Here is an 18,489-nt window from a genome sequence, read left to right on the forward strand (position 1 = left end):
GGCACGTGAAGTGGAGGTTTTATCCACGGTGAGCCATTGTTCCAAAACTAATTAGTACACCGTCTGACACCTCCGGCGATTTATTCCGGCATCTGTGCTTCTTGATCATACTGGAACCTTACTATGATCTACGAAACCCAAATATCTGTACAGAGGAAGCCAGATTCTTCCATCGATTCTCTTCCCTCTCCTCAACTAGTTCCTGCCCCTCTATGACTATGCCAGCCTCGATCCCTAATTCTTTCTACCCCGTCGCTCCAAGCAACGAAGGGAGCGACACAGAATCCAGTCACCGCACGCAAGGCACTCAATCAAGGCAAGGTTCACGCGGTACTGGGAAGCTGTATGTATGTCAGCTCCATCCTCGATCTCCGGCTAAGACATTCCTAGAACTGGCGCTTGTGTTCATTGTAAATCCTTGAAGGTAATTCAAACGAAGTTTATAAGAGACTCTATATAACCCGCTTCCTCCAGGTTCGGTGCGAGTTTAGCCCCGGGGACAGTGCGTGCCAACGGTGCCAGGCGGGGAACTATCAATGCATGGCACGGACGCGCAAGAAGCGCAAGCCTGCTCCGTAAGGAACGCTTTATGGCTCTATATGACAGTAATGTGACGCTGGTTCAGAACGCACGAAGATCTTCAAGAGCGTTCTCTAAACCAGGACCTGCAAATCAAGTCCTTACTGCTGGAATTCGACAAGATCAAAACCGAAACCAAGATACGCGAATGGATGGCGAAAGCCCACTCTGACACATCATCGGAGGCTTCTGGTTTGTAGACGCTTCCACTCTTCAAGGCTCTCAGTCTCAGATATCATTCTCAAAGATCCCAACCAGTGGAGAGTATATGAGCACGCTGGCATCGAGCACCCCCGGTACATGAGCCACAATGTGTCCGCAGTAGATATGGCTATTACGACGTTCTTCCCTCAAGGTAAGTGCTCTTCCTATCTGCCCTCTCGCAAGGCTAACTCCACGGTGCAGGAGGAGGATTGCACGCGCTATCTCCTCCAAATATAGTGAAACACTGCGGACTTTATCCGCCAGAGATAGTCGAGTTATTTCGCATGTGTGCCTTCTATTCATTATCATTGCCTTCAATTGGCTAATCATGTTACAGTTTCTTCGACCGAATCAATGTAAGTCCCTGATTGACATAAACCATGTTGCTTCCTAATGTCCTTATTCCTCCGTCCTACTAGCCCTTTTTCTCCATCCTTGACCCTGATTTGCATACCCCGGAACGACTAATATGGACGTCTCCGTTCCTATTCACAGTCGGTAAGTGAGGCTTACCGAAGTCCGAACGGTTCTTTGACCAGCTGCTCCACAGTTTGCGCCACCGCGTCCCGGTACTACACGGAACGACCGAATCTATATCATCTTGCGAAGGACTTTGCGCGAGATGCTGCGGGGAAGGCATTGATCGACGCTTCTAAGAGCGTCGATGTCTGCCAGGCCTATCTGCTACTCGCGGTGTACCCAGTTCCGAAGAAGAGGTGGACAGAAGACAGAAGCTGGCTCCTCATGGGAGTGGCAATAAGGTGATTGAACTGCTGGGTAATCTAATGTGCGCTAAACACGTTGCCTGACGTAGGATGGCACTGGAACTGCAACTAAATCAGCCTCCGCCTCCTCATCTTGACGATAGGGAGGCCCTGAACCGGACCCGGACCTGGTTAAATTGCTTTTGCGTCGATGGATCTCATGCTATTCAGTTTGGGAAGCAACCCATGCTGCGCTTGGATGATTACACTGCCAAGCATTCCGAAGACTGGTACAAGACATCGTCCATAAACATTGATTTCGATATCCATCTATGCGGCTACGTCGAGCTCATCATCCTCATGGCGGAATGGCGGAATGAAATCGCAGAGGAGGACTTAAGGTTGAAACGTGGGGAGGTATAGCTCTTCCCCCTGCCCGTTTCCAGGTTTCCAGGGACGTACTCACCATGTGCATAGAGCTTCGACCCAGTCTCCATTTGTGTAAAATTCGATGGCCGTTTGTCAGCTGGGATGAATAAATGGATACGAAGATATGCTCAAGACTCTGCTGGTACGTGTTGCCTTCACACTCCCTTCCAACGTGACCACTAACTTTTTTTAGCCACATCTATTTGCATCTATCGCGGAACAACCACGCAAATGTGAGTTATGTTATGCTGGGTAATATTTCTTCAAATAGCCCGCTAACCGCGATAAAGGATCGCTGCGTACCTCCGCTTGGTTGTTTTATCCCTGGCTTTTCAGCAACAACTCAAACGAGGCCTGAACCGTGACTCATATGTGGTCCAGAAGGTAAGTCTTGGAGTAACTGTGTTCCTAGAAACTTTTCTAATTATACGTAGTCGATCGATGCAGCACGAAGTGTGATACGCATAATGATTGATAAGCTCTACCCGACAGGAACTCTGCGCTATGCCATGGAGGTGTGTGATTCGTGTTTCTTTCGGCAATATGGACTTCACCAGTCACACAGGCGCATTTCCTATATGTTTCTTTCGCAGCCGCATTCCTGCTCAACGTACGTATATCACAGGATGCTGACGACAGATGTACTGACTTTCCGCTAGTTTCTGAGACCAAAGCTTCTTCCCCTGCTCGATGAGGGCCAATACCAAGGCATAGTGTCCCTTGTAGGGCAATTGATCGACGTTCTGGGCTCGAAAGAGGTGGCCTTGGACGGGCGACACACTCCAGCACTGTACTCCCGGTTTCTGTCTTCGCTACTTGCGAAGCATAGGCCAAAGAAGTCGGAGGCTACCGACACTATCATGAATGATGACCTAAAGATATATCCACAGTATCCCGCTGACCGGCAACAAACCCCTCCCAACCAGTTCAGTTGGCCCGATACCACTGAATATAGGGGAGATGTTTCGCCCCCTTCTCAGTCCGACCTACCGGATGGTACCGTCTTTCAACAATCTGGCGAAGCTACTATGGATTTCAGCCTCACATACTTCATGCGAAGTGTCTCCCAAGACCAACCAGCCGTTGGTTTTGACCCAAACACGCGCCCCGTGGTAGCGCCCATGCCGGTACAGTGGGAAACCTACGCGCAAGAATTAAGCAACCTGTACAATGAAAATGCCTCAGCACAGTATGCGACGAGTTGGCGTCCTCTCTTCTAATTTTAAGGGTCCAGGCGAGTGTATAGTATAATCAATTGTAATTAGACTTTGTTTCGCCTTTATTTAGTAGTAAGTACTAGAATATCTGTATCTTTAGTGAGATTGTGCGGTTGTACCCTGTACTTTTGCAGGCCGTAGTGTCGTATATGGCCGTAAATTGAAACTCATTCTTGTCAGTAACTTGCGGCGATCTCGATATTCAAGGCTGCCCATCTCCGATCTACATGTTATGTAAATAATATGGAGGTAAGCGCCGCTGTCGCCCCGATGAGCGCTAAATCCCAGGGCTTGCTGTAAGTTGCTACCGTTTGGTTACCGTGACCAGCCTTATACTACACCTTCGACATCCTCGTTGATTTTTGTTCCCAGAACGTTTGATGGTAGAAGCAAGCTCACATCGTCTAGAAGCCATAAAGTTGGCTTTATTGATCTTGCTGTCTTGATCATGGACTCAATTGTGTCTACACAGGACTGCATACCACAGTCTCTTTGCGTCTGGCCGCACACTTTCAAAGCTCAGGGATGATGCTTTAGGGGATAGGTTACTCAGTCATCTAGACAAAGATTTCTGTCGCGCCGGGAGGAGTCTTGCTTGGAAGGTAAGTGCGCCGCCTAGTGCCCCACAATTAATCTGATCTAACGTGTTAGGTAGCTCTTCTTCTTAGAGGCTTACGGTGGCCCACTGCCAGTGGTGGCCTCTGGGGTATCCCCCGTATACATGCGGGATTCGCTGCACGCTTCTCGGAAGAAATTCGTCGATTCACTCTTGAAATTCATGAAAGCACCAGATGGCAGTTATGAAGCTGGGCTTCAAGTGCCGGGGCTTCCTGTTTTCCAACAAAGCAAAAGCGTCGGCGATTTGGATTTGAATAACCCCCTTAGTCTGCACAATGACGTGCGTAAGCTCAACGAGTCCTTATACCCTTGCTCACGATGCAATCCCTCACTAGAATCCATGGACGGAGTGGTTTGCGTCAGTTGAGTTAAGGAAGACGATCCGGCAAGATGTTGAGAGAACGTACGGAACTTCTCTCCACAGCTGCCAGCGATTTACTGACCTCTTCTAGTTTTCCCGAAATGGACTACTTTCGCGACAGCGACGTTCAAGCCCAACTTACCAATATTTTGTTTCTGTATGCCTCTGCGAATCCGTCGATAGGATATCGTCAAGGGATGCATGAACTTTTGGCACCACTGTATCACGCTGTGGAATTTGACTCTGGACCATTTCAAGGACAGACACAGCCTTTCGACGACGCTGAGCTTTTGGGCGACATCTGTGATCGGTCCTGGGTAGCAGCAGATGCATGGACACTTTTCATCTCCTTAATGAAAGGCGCTTCTCGATGGTATGAATGGCGGGAAGCCCCTCCACAAGCAGTCGTAGGACAAGCGTCACCTTTGTCTACACACGTCAATATCAATATTGCAAACGGTCCAGCTGCTCCGGATTACGTTGCGCCTATCGTCAAGGCCTGTAACAACCTCCAGTCAAACTTGTTAAGGAATGTAGACCCAGTACTATTCAAGCACATGCAGTCTGCAGGGATCGAGCCTCAGATCTACGGCATGTGAGTGCGTACCATACTCACCGGAGGCTCTTCATGAACCACTGGACATTTATAGACGCTGGCTTCGGTTGCTCTTTACGAGGGAGTTTCCACTTCGGGATTCGATGCTACTTTGGGACGGCTTGTTCGCCGTTGACCCAACATTGGACCTCGCACAGTGGATATGTGTCGCCATGCTAGTTCGGATAAGAGCTCACTGTATGTGCCTCTTCGGTTCGAGGCGTCTGGCTTACACTTGCTCCCAGTGCTTCAGTCAGACTATAGCGGCCAGCTGACCGTGCTTCTGCGCTATCCAGCACTACCGTCTGAGGCGGAAGCATCCTCAGATGGCATGCCCCACCACACATCTCTCCTGCTGCGGCAGGCTTTGGCCTTCCAAATGTCGCCTACACCAACGACTGGGGTATCGGTGGTCTTAGAGAATAGGAATTTGCTCAATATACCCTTGGAAGTCCAGGAATCGCCTTCAGCTTCCGACCAAGTTCGCCGTCTAGGGCACACGCCGCGAGAGAAATCTGCCTCCACTTCTGATCTCAGCCACGGACGAGGACATCTTCCCCGTTCACCTCCTCCTCAGTTCGGCTTCCCTGAAGGAATAGCCAGAGGCTTGCTAGAACGCGGAGAAACCCTCGGCATTAACAAATCCTTCATGAACGCTGTTTCGGAATTCAGGGTAAGTGTGCTGCGTTGCTGCGATCTCTCCTTGCATAACGATCCCCGTTTTTTAGAGAAACATACCAGATTTGGCGGCCTCCCTTGTCCGATCACCTAATGCCACTTCCCCTTCAACATATCCACTTACCGACGAACGACCACACGAGGACCGACCTCCTTGGGAACCACGAACACGTTTCGAAATGGAACGTGAGATTGCTCACTTCAGGGCGAACAACAAGAAGCTTGCAGACTCCGTCAGTTGGATCGTAGACACACTCCTGCAAGATGAATCCGAATCCACGGACCCTGTCCGGGTAAAGAACATTCAAAGCAGGAAACGTGACGCATTGGAATCGCTTGCTTATGTCCGGGACGTCCTTAGAACTGGTCCTGAGTCGGTAGATGACGAGCGGCTCTATAGCGAGGAAGAATATCATAGGCGTAGCCAATCCACCTCGTCAGCCTCTCACAATAGAGGCGATTCTTTGGGTTCTACCACTCCAGGCGAAGTGCGTTTCAATCTTCCAAGGCCTGCTGCTCCAGCCCCCGTGTCAATAGCGGATTCCCGATCCCGGTTGACAAGTCCGCATACCACCACATTCTCTTCGGGCAGTACAGCAGCCACCCCTTCGCAGAGAAAGCCTGTCCCTCGCATGTCGTCCAGCTCTACGCTGTCGAGTTCTCGGTCTCCTCCGAAGAATGACTTAACGACAAAGGCCCCATGGAATCATACTAAATCTAGTTTCGCTGACACTCCTGCGCTGCCCGCTGCAGTCCTCCCACGTCCACCACCGCCAACATCTACATCTCTCCTTCCGCCTCCGTCCTTGGACAAACTCAACAGCGATCAAACTCCGCGAGCGAGAGGCAGAGCCTCTCACAGCGACCCTCTTGGTGTGCTCAAGTAGTGCGCGAGATTGGAGTGATATAATACATCTGTACCATACTGTATATTGTTTGCAACTGCGTTTACTTGAGTTAGATACCTGCGGCGGTAAGAAAAGGGGTTGCAAACCGGAGGGCCAGTGGAAAGCCGAGACCGGGAAATCACGCGCCTGTGATTGGTTGCCGCTCGGAAGATAACGTTCTGGGTGCTTGAGGGCGTCGGAGCCAACGGACCATTATTCCAAATTCCTCTCTCTTCTCGTCGCCATCCTCGTCGCCCACAACAATGTTCAAAAGGTCCCTCCAAAGGACGCTCGTTCGACGCCAACGGGCATTCCATTCCTCAGCTCCTGCACACAAGGTTGTGGCGACAAACCCAGTCAAGGCTGAAGAGGTCAAGGTACGTCAAATTAGCACTGCAATATACCCTGGACGCTCACCATTCGTGCCAGTCGTGGTCCTCAGGAAAGTACCCTCTGATCGAACACGAATACGATGCGATAGTAGTGTGAGTCTCGCGATGCTATTCCTCGATTCAGCGTCCTTACAACGTTCTCAGCGGTGCTGGTGGTGCTGGTCTTCGCGCTGCTTTTGGTCTTGCTGAGGCAGGATTCAAGACAGCATGCATCACCAAACTCTTCCCCACTCGAAGTCATACTGTTGCTGCACAGGCGCGTATAGTGATTTTATCCATATTATTTGACTTACACACGGTATAGGGTGGAATAAATGCTGCATTGGGAGTAAGTAACTTGCCATTGAGAAACGACCTAGGTAATAACAGATCTGCAGAACATGACGGAAGATGATTGGCGATGGCACATGTACGATACAGTGAGTTATTGTGTGCTCCTTCCGAAAGGCAAATTTTTACGTCTTTTCAGGTCAAGGGTTCGGACTGGTTGGGAGACCAGGATGCCATCCACTACATGTGTCGTGAGGCACCTAACACAGTCATTGAGGTATGGATAAAGTGCTCTGCGTTTCAAATGACCTGATCAGTGTTTGGTTAGCTTGAGCACTTTGGTGTGCCCTTCTCTCGTACGAAGGAGGGCAAGATCTACCAACGAGCTTTTGGTGGTCAGTCGCTAAAGTTTGGAAAGGGAGGACAGGCCTATCGTTGTGCCGCCGCCGCCGACCGAACTGGTCATGCCCTCCTGCACACTCTTTACGGACAGTCCCTTCGCCACGACACGAACTTCTTCATTGAGTATTTCGCCCTCGACCTAATCATGCAAGACGGTGAATGCGTTGGTGTCATTGCTTTGAACATGGAAGATGGTACATTGCATCGCTTCCGCGCGCATAAGACTGTTCTCGCTACTGGAGGCTACGGAAGAGCATACTTTAGTTGCACGAGTGCACACACGTGCTCTGGTGACGGTAACGCCATGGTTGCCCGCGCTGGCTTGCCTCTCCAGGACTTGGAGTTCGTCCAGTTCCACCCCACAGGAATTTATGGAGCTGGCTGCTTGATCACAGAGGGTATGTTATGCTACGTGTCACCCTGGCAAAGTGTACTTATACCTTGTTCTAGGCTCTCGTGGTGAGGGAGGTTACCTCCTTAACTCGGAGGGAGAACGTTTCATGGAGCGTTACGCCCCAACGGCGAAGGATCTTGCCTCTCGTGATGTCGTCTCTCGTAGCATGACCATCGAAATCCGCGAGGGCCGTGGTGTTGGTCCTGAGAAGGATCACATTTACTTACAACTCAGCCATCTTCCCGCTGAGGTTCTCCACGAACGTCTCCCTGGTATCTCTGAGACCGCCGCCATCTTCTCTGGCGTTGATGTCACGAAGGAACCAATCCCTGTTCTGCCGACAGTCCACTACAACAGTACGTTCATTGTTGATTTCACCGAGATTGGATAAGTCTAATCATATATAGTGGGTGGTATCCCTACCAAGTACACCGGTGAAGTCCTCACCGTCGATGCTCAAGGCAACGACAAAGTCGTACCCGGTCTCTATGCTGCTGGCGAAGCCGCCTGCGTTTCCGTCCACGGCGCGAACCGTCTCGGTGCCAACTCGCTACTTGATATTGTCGTTTTCGGTCGCGCTTGCGCTCACCACATCAAGGACACACTCACCCCTGGCAAACCTCATAAAGCCATCCCTGAGGAAGCCGGCCTTGAAACCATCGAATACCTCGATGCGATCAGGTATGTCTATCCTCTGAATTCAATGAATCGCATTTAACTTGATGTTTTAGGAACGCCGATGGCCCCGAGCCCACTGCTAAAATCAGACTGGACATGCAGAAGGCCATGCAGTCCGACGCTGCTGTCTTCCGGTAACTACACAATCCCTACCATATCTTTGCCGATTACTTATGTACTTCAAGTACACAACAAACCCTTGACGAGGGTGTCGTCAAGGTCAAGGAAGTCTACAAGAACTTCGTCAAGAACGTCGGCATTAAGGATCGTAGCATGATCTGGAACTCGTGAGTACATTAAACTATCGTGTACTTCGTTTGCTAACTATTTCTTATAGCGATTTGGTTGAGACCCTCGAACTCCGCAACATTCTCCAGTGTGCTATCCAAACCATTACCTCTGCCGCTGCTCGCAAGGAATCTCGTGGTGCTCATGCTCGCGAAGATTTCCCCGATCGTGACGATGAGAACTGGATGAAGCACACTCTTTCTTTCCAACGCAACCCTGAGACCCCCGACGTCGAGCTCTCGTACCGCCGTGTCATCGACACCACGTTGGACGAAAATGAATGCAAGGCCGTACCGCCTTTCAAGCGAGTGTACTGAGCTTTGATATTTCTGTATTTAGCATCGTCCCACTTTGTTCTTCTATAGCATCATTATGCATAAACAACAGATAGAAAACCCAAGATAAATGGTTCAGATTACATTATGAAACCGGTTCACCAGAAAGGATATGAGTCTCTGCGCAGGATTCACAATGGCGAATCTAGGTCGGAGCGGTTGAACCGACTCTCCAAGAAATACCTGGCTCGTACACTACGCCCACCGAAATAACGACCATCCAACTCTCGCACTGTTTTCCAAGCACCAACAGGGCCTGCAAAGAGTACGAAGATGCGTACTGCATCTTCAGGGTTCGGCGGAGCGGGATTGACCAAATGCACCACAACTCGTTCAACTGTACCATTCTTTGAGCACTCGTCCCCTGCGACGAAACGTCAGAATCTACGGCTTGCTAGTGGTGAGAAAAATCGCGCATACCTATTTCCTCTCGTAGCTCTTCATCCTCTACGTCTTCAGGTCCAACCATGTTGGTCAAGACGATTACCCTGCTTGGTTCGCCAAATCGTTCCTTGTCTTCCCTCGTCTTCGCGTCCTCGTTGTTGTTTACAATCTTACCCATCTTCGACCCGACTCCTTTGGATCCACCGCCTGCTTTCCCCGCTTTGACTTGTTCAACGGCCAAAGCGTTGACAATACCAGATCCATCGGCACCAAGTCCCTGCCCCTCCTTATGACCCCATTTTGCCATAAGACGTGCGGCGAATCCGTGTGGGTCAGGCCTATTTCAAAAGATTTATATCAGTATGTGAATACAGGCATCGGTGACCGATAACGACATACTTCTTGGGAGCTGGATCAGGTACCGGGGAACTGGACCCCGATCCTTCTGAAGCGGGAGCAGCAGACAGCGCGCTCAGTTTGGCCGCAATAGCAGCAGCAGCCTTGATTTTATCTTGGATATCTTGGAACCCTGCGGGTACGCTTCCCGGTCCACCAGGAGGGGGCGGGGGAACATTTTCTGGTGGCGCGAAGGGGTTGTACGCTAACTCCGGGGGAGAGGGTGGGCGCACGGGAGGGGCGAACGCTGGCGCGTTTATCGCTGGCGCAAAGGTCGGCATATCAGGTCGTTGGCCTTGAGATAATGCAACGCGACGAAGATATGCTTCTTCGCCCGAGAGCGTTGGTGGGGGAGCAGCTACGGTCGGGACTAACCCCGGAATAGCATTAGGATCTTCTTCCATCGCAGCTGGCGGATACGACTGAACTGGCAGCGGAGACGGTAGTCGCATGCCCGAAAGCGCGAGGCGTCGCATGTACGCTTCGTCTCCTGTCAGACTACGATCCACCGCAGATGCGGGCGCGGTGGCCTGGTAAGGTGGCCGACTATCTTCTTCCATGGCGCTCTCGTGGGGTTCCTCCGTGTAGTCATCGTGGCGCCCTATGAAAGTTCTAAGCGCATATACTCGACGTTGGGATGGGCGAACCCACCCATTTTTCGAGGAGGCCTCTCATCATCATCATCGTCGGTATTTTCGCTATCCGAATAGCTACCGTCCCGTCTGTAGCGTTTGCGTTCCTCCTTGCGACGCTGTTCTGCGAGCTCTTCACGTTTTTGTATGCGCTCTCGTTGCTTCCACATTTTGTATTCGTTGTAATCATTGGGCCGTAGAGGATCGTATTGCTCCGTAGGATCCCAGACGTTGACGAGGGGTGCATTTTTGTTCTATAATCCACTGCCTTCCAGTATGTACTCCTGCTAGCACCCAATCAACAACGCACCTTCTTCCCTTTGCCTTTCTTTTTGTTTCCCCGTCCACCACGAGATGATCGGAATCCGTTCACATCTTCATCGAGCACCATAGAAGGGGGTTTCACTTTCTTCCCCCACGCCTGAGTCGTGCTTTCAGCTTCTTGTGCCGCAGCAGATGGGTCGACCAGCTCCGGAGGCGCAAAAATAACGGCCGTCGAGGAAACGGTGGCGGTGGCGGATATCGTCGCCGATGTCGTAGCAGTGACCGAAGCGCCTACAGGCAGCCTATTGATCGGCGCCTTCGCTTTCTGTGCGGGATTCCGACGAACGGGAGCAAATGCCAGAGCAGCCGACCAAGCTTGAGTTCGCAGGTGATTATGCAGGGAACAATTCGTTGGAAGTGCCATTGTGAACGCATCAATAAGCAAGCTCTCCTAGTGCGCGAGGCAGGTAGAGAAAGATGGAGATACCGGCTGTGGGTTTTCCTGCAGCTCCCTGGGGTGTTTGAGCTGGTGCAGGTTCATTCTTGGTGCTCTGGGCGGGGGGATTTGCGGATGGTGGTGGTTGGAAGGAAGGAGGCTGGACGGAAACTTCGGGGGCTGGTGCGGCGGCTGGCACCTGGACTGAAGGGGTCACATTTGTGGAACTGGAAAACTGTATGCCTCCGTAGAGGCCTCCAGCGCGACTCGACATTGTAGCGGTTTGTGATTGAAGGTGGTGCGTGAGAGAATCTCGTTCTAATGCACTTCCATTCCCACGGTCAGTACTTCATTCCAGTTCTTCATGCAGGCTCTACGACGAATATGCCGGCCCACACAGAGGTCGCTCTCCACAACGCCGTGGTTTGTTGACACGGAAGCATTTCTTCAGCGTCCACCACCTCCTCATTTGACCGAAAATCCCCTCACTACGAGACCACCGCCACTGCCCAAAGATGTACCGCATTCGATCAAAGAACTTCATAGCCAACTAGCATCGTCCCCCCACCTGGAGCCGTCGACAATTGTTGTAGATCGCTCCTTGGGACGCGTCATGGGACCCCCGTTACCTTTGCGCAAGCCTCAAGGAAGGCGCAAAAGAGGGGGAACAAATGCAGGCGAGTCTGCGTTTGACATACCTGGCGGGGTATGGAATTGGGTAGTCCTGGCCCAAGTCAAGGAAGGCACGGAGAGCAAAGGGGGAATTGAGTCCGTGGTGAGGCTTGTTAGGAAGACTGTGAGTGAACTGCATCATCCATTTCCCGACTACCCTGACGCGCCGCAGTTACTCGGGATGTCACCACCTTTGCCTCTTGGTGTGAACCCCAAGAAAAAGATGCACAATGGGTGGGCGATGGTCGACGCCGGAGATTTTGCTGTACACGTACTCAGTAAACAGGCGAAGGAGCGATATTTCACGCAAATTGAGGGAGACCAGTGGTGAAACAGACTTCCGCCCCTTTGGGAATGCCTATATCCTCCACTCAATACTCAGATTGCGTCGATCCCATTGCCACCAACCGGAATGTAGCAACACACCCAACACCTCGGTTTCGGGCTTCATTCCAGTTGTAGAATTCGTTGAGCACGCTACAGTTATGACCAACAATGATAATTAGATGCTTCACTCCACCACTCTGAATACTTTCATCCGTAAGTAATTGTGGAAGTCGCGTCCGTGTTCTACGATCGCCTCTAGTTGACGCGATGGGATTTGACACCACCTTTACTGTACTACGGTACAAAGAAGGTATATGGGGTTGCGAGACTGGGCTAAACGTTGCTTTCGGTCAAAGATCCGTCGTTAAAGCTCGAGCAGAAGAGGTGCGGACTCCGCGCAGAGTGAATAGGGGAGAAGCTCACGTGATCTTACAATCATATGCGAGTGAATTGCCCGATCGATCTCTCCACAAAAATACCACCACCACCACCACCAACAGTCATGGGCATTCGCGCTGGTGTGGTCGTCTGTACAACAAGTTTCTTGCTTGGTGAGCACAAACAACGGCGCAGAGTCCCCCCAATACTCACATATCTCCCCAGGTGCCCTCTTCACGAACTGGATTGCCGATTCAGTCACACTATGGAAGTCGCCAATCACTGACGAGCACCTGTGGACCGCAGCATCCTACTACTCAATCCTCGCGAAGGCACCGCAGGAGCTGCTTTACTTCCTGGGGTGTATCACCTTACTCGGAGGCACAACCATATTATGGAGCCTGCGAGACGGCGAGGCTGGGAATCTCATGTTCGACGGGGGCAGCCTCTGTACGTGCATTTTCTCTGTAACCCCCAAAACATATACTTACCCATGCACTCAGTCTTGTTCGCTTCGACCATGGGCATGTACTTGTACTCGGTGTTACCCAGTGCGCCTTCTCGCCTAAAATGATGAACCCGGATTTATTGAATCATTCATTGTATAGGCATCTTCGCGAAGTTTGCTCCGCTTCCTACACACGCACTCAAGGACCCCATCCCCAGCAACCTCAGAACCGCTGCCCTCGACCTAGCGTCGAACAACCTCATCTGCAGCGTCGCTCTGACCGGCGTCCTCGCACTCCAGGCAGGCCGCTTCTGGGCGGATAAACCCGAGGAAGAATCGGATGACGACGCTCCCCAAGCCGTCACCACTTCATCATCCACCAAAAACGCAGCCGAATATTACACCTCCGACGCCAGTGAGAAACTCGAGAGCTGACGTGGTCGCCACGGCACGGCAGTTTCGCTTGTTCGGAACCTATGGACAGTTTCGTTATGTTGAAAAGTAATGCCTTTACGAGTTTGACGCGTGATGCTGATGCATCGATGATTGGATTGTTATATTTTTCTTGTCCCAAGTTGGTGTATCATATTCATAATAATTGGTTTATCAATCTCGCTTCTCACCGACTGCTAAGCAGAGGGGATCTATTAGCAAGGAAATAACTATGCCTCGAAGTGAGACGGAGAATCCTAGGTGCAATCCATCCCGCAATTATTATAAGAGGTCTATGGGCGACTATATCATTCCTGTACAATATCCTCCTTGCGGGGGGCTTTTGCATTTTTTAGTTCTGTGCCTTGCCCAAGAATCGTCTGAGCGTCATCATCCAGTACGAGACCTACGAAGGAAGCGTTAATCAGCTCAACAATAGTTCCAATGAATCGCAACTCGACTCACCCAAACCCTCCTCTCTAACCAAACCCAAGACATGCTCTAGCTCAACATACCCGTCTTTATCCACGTCAAGTTTTTCTATGACCGCCCTGCCGACGTCATCGTCCGGCTTGTGTTTGATCACAGTCAGGGCCTTCTCAAGGTCTTGAACCGAGATACGGCCTTGTGGATCGGCCGATATGAGTTGCAGCGAGGAACCGACACGCGAGTCGTATTCCTGGAGTTGTCCGTCGATCTTGGTGAGCATGGAACGAATACGCTTGGTCAAGGCACCAGAAGGAGATTTGGGGTCCTGAAAAGGAAGGGAATTAGACAAAGAGCCAATGACAGATGGATAAGGCCTTACTTCTTCAGCTTGGAGATTCTCTTCCATGAGCGCGCGAAGTTCATCACGTTCCTTCAGTACACTGGATTTGGCAGAAAGAATTGACAAGGCTTCGCTAAGTTCTTTCAGTTGCTCGGTTGTCATTCTGGCGTCTTCGTCTTCGAGCTGCTCAGGCAGAAGCTGGTACCATCGCAGATTAGCCCGGTGTTACACCGATTACAGCGAGCCGACTCACTTCAGAATCAGGTAAGAGGGAACGGGCAGTACGCGCTTCCAATTCCGCGGCTTCTTTGGCGGCACGGCGAGCATCTTCCTCCTTCTGTTCTTGTTCTTGTTCGTCCTCGATGAGCTCCTCTTGTTGCTGCAAGACCTCGAGTTTCTGTTTGTAGCTCGCCTTCTCGGAATCAACTTCGAGTTCGGCTTCATTAAGCTATACCGAGTTTCCGTGGGTTAGTGCTACCGCCCTTGGGTAAACAAATCATGAAGTACTCACGAGATTGTCAGGAAGACCACTCAGGACGCTTTCGATGCTTCTTATGACGTTTGTTTTGCCATCCTCTTCATCACCAGGCTTCTTGTCAAAGTTGAACGCACGGCCAAGAACGAGGAGTACACCAGAGACACGGTCATGGAGATGAAGTTGGATCCAGGTCGTCAACTCGTCGCGGAGACGTGCAGGAGAGACACCACCAGTTCGAATACCACGAGATTGACACGCCGCAATAAGTTCAGCAACAGACAGCTCGTCTACGCCTTCGGAGTAGATGAGCTGGTCGTCCCGTCTCAATTCGCGTAGCCTCGCGCGAATAGTACCACGAAGGAAGTTATCCGTGCCGAAAGCGTTCAAGCCCATATACCGTGACATTGAAACCAGTTGTGGACGTGAGAGGTTGTCCAAGGTGAGGTCGTCATCGAAGAGCTTGGCGACCTGGATGACGTCTTGAGCGGAGGGGGATTCACCAGTAGACCGAACCTTGCGGAAGAACTCCTTGAAGGCGTCGCTACCGACTATGTGGGCGTTGGCCTTCAAACCAGACTCGCGCAGCGTTTCTTGAAGGAATTTAGCCATCTCAAGACGAGAACGAAGGAGTTTGCGCTGTTTCTCTTCCTACAGGTCGCACAAATATGAGAAGTATCGTAGGGGATGTTGCTGATGCGAGACTCACAGCAGCATACTTGTCCTCAAATGTAGAGGGCAGCATATTGGGGAAGAGCTTCAATGCGACGGGTAACAAAAGCTCCATGAAGGGTACAATTATGAAGACTGCGAAGGGTACGAGCCGCAGTAGATCCTGCGTCGTTCGCTTGAGCTATATGAGGATGTATATATCAGATTCGCTCTGCATTGTCACCAGTGTCAAGAACACGAACCTGTCTGCGCTCTCGTCGCGTCAACGTCTCTCCATGCAAGATTTTCCACTGAAGTCTTGCTGAGATGCGGACTTCCGAAACAAGAAGCTTCGACCCGTGCCAGTAGTGCTGAGCTTCATGCTTAACCTTCTTCCATACCCTGGTCATTAACGGACCCTTGGGTTCCTCCTTGTTCGCGGGCGGTGAGGGTTTTACCTCCGATGAAGTCGCGGGGTCCGCCGGAACCGTCGGGGAAGCATTGGCGGCATTGGCAGTCACCCTAGCAGGTGCAGACGCGGGTTTAGTGCTCTGGAAGCGGTTCCCAACGATCCCCGCACGTCGTGTCGTGTCGAGCGGGATATAAGCAATGCGTGAATACGAAAGTCTAGTAAAATAATGGGGTCTGCTACAGGACGAGCGGGCAATAAAGGACGGTGGAGGGCGGGGTAGCCATAGCGACATGGAAGAGCAGGTCTAAGAGGAGGATTAATTGAGCGTCAAGTCGCTGTCGGGTGCATATGCAGGACGCTTTTGGCTGAACGTCATTCACTCGGCAGACGACTTCAGTAAACTCCATGTTTGCGCGTGTTTCCTCGAGAGGACAATGCCTTCTGCTACTACTTCCATGATCGACCTGCACGATCCGTCCACCAAGGCGTACAAGAAAGCAAAGAGGCAGTACCAGAAGGCCACGAAGAATAGGGCAAGTGATACAGAAGCCGACTGGACGCCGTTTAGAGCTGCAGAGAAACGATACAAGGCCCGATTTCCACCCCCTGACCTAAGAGATGTCCTGGACATTGCGACACTGGATCCAGCGCGAGCAGATGAAGTAAAGCAAGGAAGCTGGACCGGCTCTGTACACTCTGTTGAATACAGAAGTGTACCATCTTCCGCGACATCGAAGGCATACGCTATCCCTCAAATACCTGGTGCGTGTAACGTACGATCGCCGTTCAAGCTTGTCTTGACTTGGACCATGATAATAGGATTGGTTATCATACCAGGCTTTCTGTCCCATGAAGAGCAGAGACATCTCATACGATGGTCATTAGCCGATCACGCGAAACACCCGAATGACACCAACCTTGACACCCACTATCTACTTCCGCGGCATGGTCTATGGAATACTTACATCGAATCACTGAAGGATCCAGAGCACGATGAAACCATACAACCTCGCGCCATGGTCTCCACCGATGATCCATCACCTACGCAGTATGAACCTACTGGTCCTCGCCAGCTGATCAACAACACCCCAGCGGCCCCGGAGACCTTCACGACCATTTCTCTGACACCCAAGCCTCCCCCACCCCCATCCCAGAACGCTCTCCCATCCAAGGCCTCTGAACTTCTTCCAAAGCTACGCTGGGCCAACATAGGCTGGTTCTACCACTGGGGCGTGAAACAGTATGATTTCAGTAAAGGGAAGGTCGAGGTCGATGGTAAACTACGCGATATTTGTAAGAGTGCCGTTGAGTCTGTTGACTGGGATGCGTTATATAAGGGTACGGAGGACTCTTGGGGGGAAGAACGCGCGGCTTGGAGGAACTGGAATGACACTTATGGTACTTATCTTGAAATATGATCGAATTCACAACATTGACCCTTCGACGCAGAGCCCGACGCTGGCATAGTCAACTTCTACCAAACGAAGGTATGCAGGCCTCGAATAGTGCCACGTTTGCTGCTTTGCTTACGCCGAGATGAAGGATACGCTCATGGCACATGTAGATCGTTCAGAAGTCTGCGCGACTTCCCCTCTTGTGTCAATATCGTGCGTTGCTCCGCGCTTGTCTTCATGATACATGACCGATGATATATGTAGACTTGGAAACGCAGCTGTGTTCCTTATTGGGGGCTTAACAAGAGACACAGAGCCAACTCCAATCCTTCTTCGATCGGGAGATGTAGTAATCATGTCTGGCCCAGCGTGTCGTCGAGCCTATCACGGTAAGTCATGAACACACCGTCGTATTATATTGTCAATCCGCTACCCCAACTGTGCAGGTGTTCCGAGGATACTTGAAGGCACGCTCCCCCGTCACTTTACGGATGATGATACTGAAGAATGGGCTGCGTTCGCAAAGTACATGTCGACAACCCGCATAAATATTAATGTACGACAAGTATTCCCCAAGGGATTTGCGCCAGATCATCTGTAATGTAATGATACTCCTGGACAATTGAATAATGTAGCCCCTAACTGAGGAACATAGGAGCTAGAGTAACTGTACAGTTGCTTGTTTCGCTTTCTCACGAGTCTCATTCCACCGACACCACCTCACGCGCTCACCAAAAAGTAGATTATCAGTTCGCAGCCATGGAAAACGATCAGGTATGTTGCCCAAACGCCGTTTCAATGGGCCCATTCTAACCTGCGTGTGCTGTAGGGTGTCCTCGTCGATCTCTACGTCCCCCGCAAGTGCTCTGCCACCAGTCCGTGTCCCCCAATCTCCATTATATAGTAGAGTGGAACCTGACTGGAGACGCTTTGAATGTTCCATCTGTTAGATCGCCTCATCACCTCGAAAGACCACGCCTCTGTCCAGATCAACGTTGCTGATGTTGATGCCACCGGCCGTGCCCTCGGCACCTCAACCACCTTCGCTCTCTGTGGACAAGTGCGATCGCAAGGAGAGAGCGATGATTCGCTGAACAGACTGGCTACCAAGGCTGGGCGTAAGTCGCATTACTTGATTCACGGGGGTGAAGAGTGCTGATGAATCGTGAAGTTCTCCGCAACGTCTGGTCATACCAGAAATAATTACTGTATCGAGTATCCTTGTCTACCGGTGTCAATTCATTCTGTTCCACGAGTTATCGCGAACTCAGCTTGTTGAGAGCATGAACTCCTACCTCACCCAATTTCAGTCGAGATTCCACATCGAGTGTATGGATTCCTCGATATCTGTTCGAGGTCATTGCGCGTAAATCGTCCTTCCGTAGGCT

The 18,489-nt window shown here is 51.2% G+C and overlaps 7 protein-coding genes across 7 annotated transcripts; 5 read left to right on the plus strand and 2 right to left on the minus strand.

Moving 5' to 3' along the window:
* Window positions 1-212: 212 nt before the first annotated feature.
* PC9H_000785 (uncharacterized protein) lies at window positions 213-6,272 on the plus strand (the record flags this gene model as incomplete). The annotated part of the gene is made up of 23 exons (XM_036770439.1): window positions 213-343; window positions 391-424; window positions 475-575; window positions 626-771; window positions 827-934; window positions 985-1,069; window positions 1,121-1,139; window positions 1,203-1,281; window positions 1,334-1,544; window positions 1,598-1,904; window positions 1,965-2,058; window positions 2,110-2,149; window positions 2,207-2,300; window positions 2,351-2,431; window positions 2,482-2,526; window positions 2,576-3,105; window positions 3,606-3,735; window positions 3,789-4,031; window positions 4,087-4,154; window positions 4,204-4,707; window positions 4,763-4,905; window positions 4,953-5,380; window positions 5,436-6,272. 23 exons carry the CDS (start codon window positions 213-215, stop codon window positions 6,270-6,272), a joined length of 4,458 nt encoding a protein of 1,485 aa, XP_036636284.1.
* Window positions 6,273-6,535: 263 nt separating this feature from the next.
* On the plus strand, window positions 6,536-9,013 carry SDH1_2 (succinate dehydrogenase flavoprotein subunit; the record flags this gene model as incomplete). The annotated part of the gene is made up of 12 exons (XM_036770440.1): window positions 6,536-6,649; window positions 6,702-6,757; window positions 6,809-6,920; window positions 6,969-6,992; window positions 7,042-7,083; window positions 7,134-7,211; window positions 7,263-7,734; window positions 7,787-8,086; window positions 8,138-8,411; window positions 8,462-8,542; window positions 8,594-8,695; window positions 8,746-9,013. 12 exons carry the CDS (start codon window positions 6,536-6,538, stop codon window positions 9,011-9,013), a joined length of 1,923 nt encoding a protein of 640 aa, XP_036636285.1.
* A 149-nt stretch (window positions 9,014-9,162) lies between these two features.
* Window positions 9,163-11,131, minus strand: PC9H_000787 (uncharacterized protein; the record flags this gene model as incomplete). The annotated part of the gene is made up of 5 exons (XM_036770441.1): window positions 9,163-9,395; window positions 9,452-9,753; window positions 9,815-10,412; window positions 10,463-10,697; window positions 10,754-11,131. 5 exons carry the CDS (start codon window positions 11,129-11,131, stop codon window positions 9,163-9,165), a joined length of 1,746 nt encoding a protein of 581 aa, XP_036636286.1.
* A 376-nt stretch (window positions 11,132-11,507) lies between these two features.
* On the plus strand, window positions 11,508-12,146 carry PC9H_000788 (uncharacterized protein; the record flags this gene model as incomplete). Its single annotated transcript, XM_036770442.1, has 2 exons — window positions 11,508-11,939; window positions 11,988-12,146. The coding sequence occupies 2 exons, from the start codon at window positions 11,508-11,510 to the stop codon at window positions 12,144-12,146; spliced, it is 591 nt and encodes a 196-aa protein (XP_036636287.1).
* A 498-nt stretch (window positions 12,147-12,644) lies between these two features.
* Window positions 12,645-13,403, plus strand: PC9H_000789 (uncharacterized protein; the record flags this gene model as incomplete). Its single annotated transcript, XM_036770443.1, has 4 exons — window positions 12,645-12,693; window positions 12,746-12,970; window positions 13,024-13,071; window positions 13,129-13,403. 4 exons carry the CDS (start codon window positions 12,645-12,647, stop codon window positions 13,401-13,403), a joined length of 597 nt encoding a protein of 198 aa, XP_036636288.1.
* A 305-nt stretch (window positions 13,404-13,708) lies between these two features.
* Window positions 13,709-15,999, minus strand: PC9H_000790 (uncharacterized protein; the record flags this gene model as incomplete). The annotated part of the gene is made up of 7 exons (XM_036770444.1): window positions 13,709-13,806; window positions 13,866-14,154; window positions 14,209-14,367; window positions 14,423-14,617; window positions 14,681-15,295; window positions 15,354-15,497; window positions 15,559-15,999. 7 exons carry the CDS (start codon window positions 15,997-15,999, stop codon window positions 13,709-13,711), a joined length of 1,941 nt encoding a protein of 646 aa, XP_036636289.1.
* Window positions 16,000-16,141: 142 nt separating this feature from the next.
* Window positions 16,142-18,304, plus strand: PC9H_000791 (uncharacterized protein; the record flags this gene model as incomplete). Its single annotated transcript, XM_036770445.1, has 10 exons — window positions 16,142-16,469; window positions 16,527-17,105; window positions 17,157-17,194; window positions 17,250-17,314; window positions 17,366-17,490; window positions 17,548-17,666; window positions 17,852-17,875; window positions 17,931-17,976; window positions 18,052-18,219; window positions 18,273-18,304. 10 exons carry the CDS (start codon window positions 16,142-16,144, stop codon window positions 18,302-18,304), a joined length of 1,524 nt encoding a protein of 507 aa, XP_036636290.1.
* Window positions 18,305-18,489: the final 185 nt, after the last annotated feature.

The sequence above is a fragment of the Pleurotus ostreatus genome (assembly GCF_014466165.1).
Source record: "Pleurotus ostreatus strain PC9 chromosome Unknown scaffold_1, whole genome shotgun sequence".
Taxonomy (NCBI): domain Eukaryota; kingdom Fungi; phylum Basidiomycota; class Agaricomycetes; order Agaricales; family Pleurotaceae; genus Pleurotus; species Pleurotus ostreatus.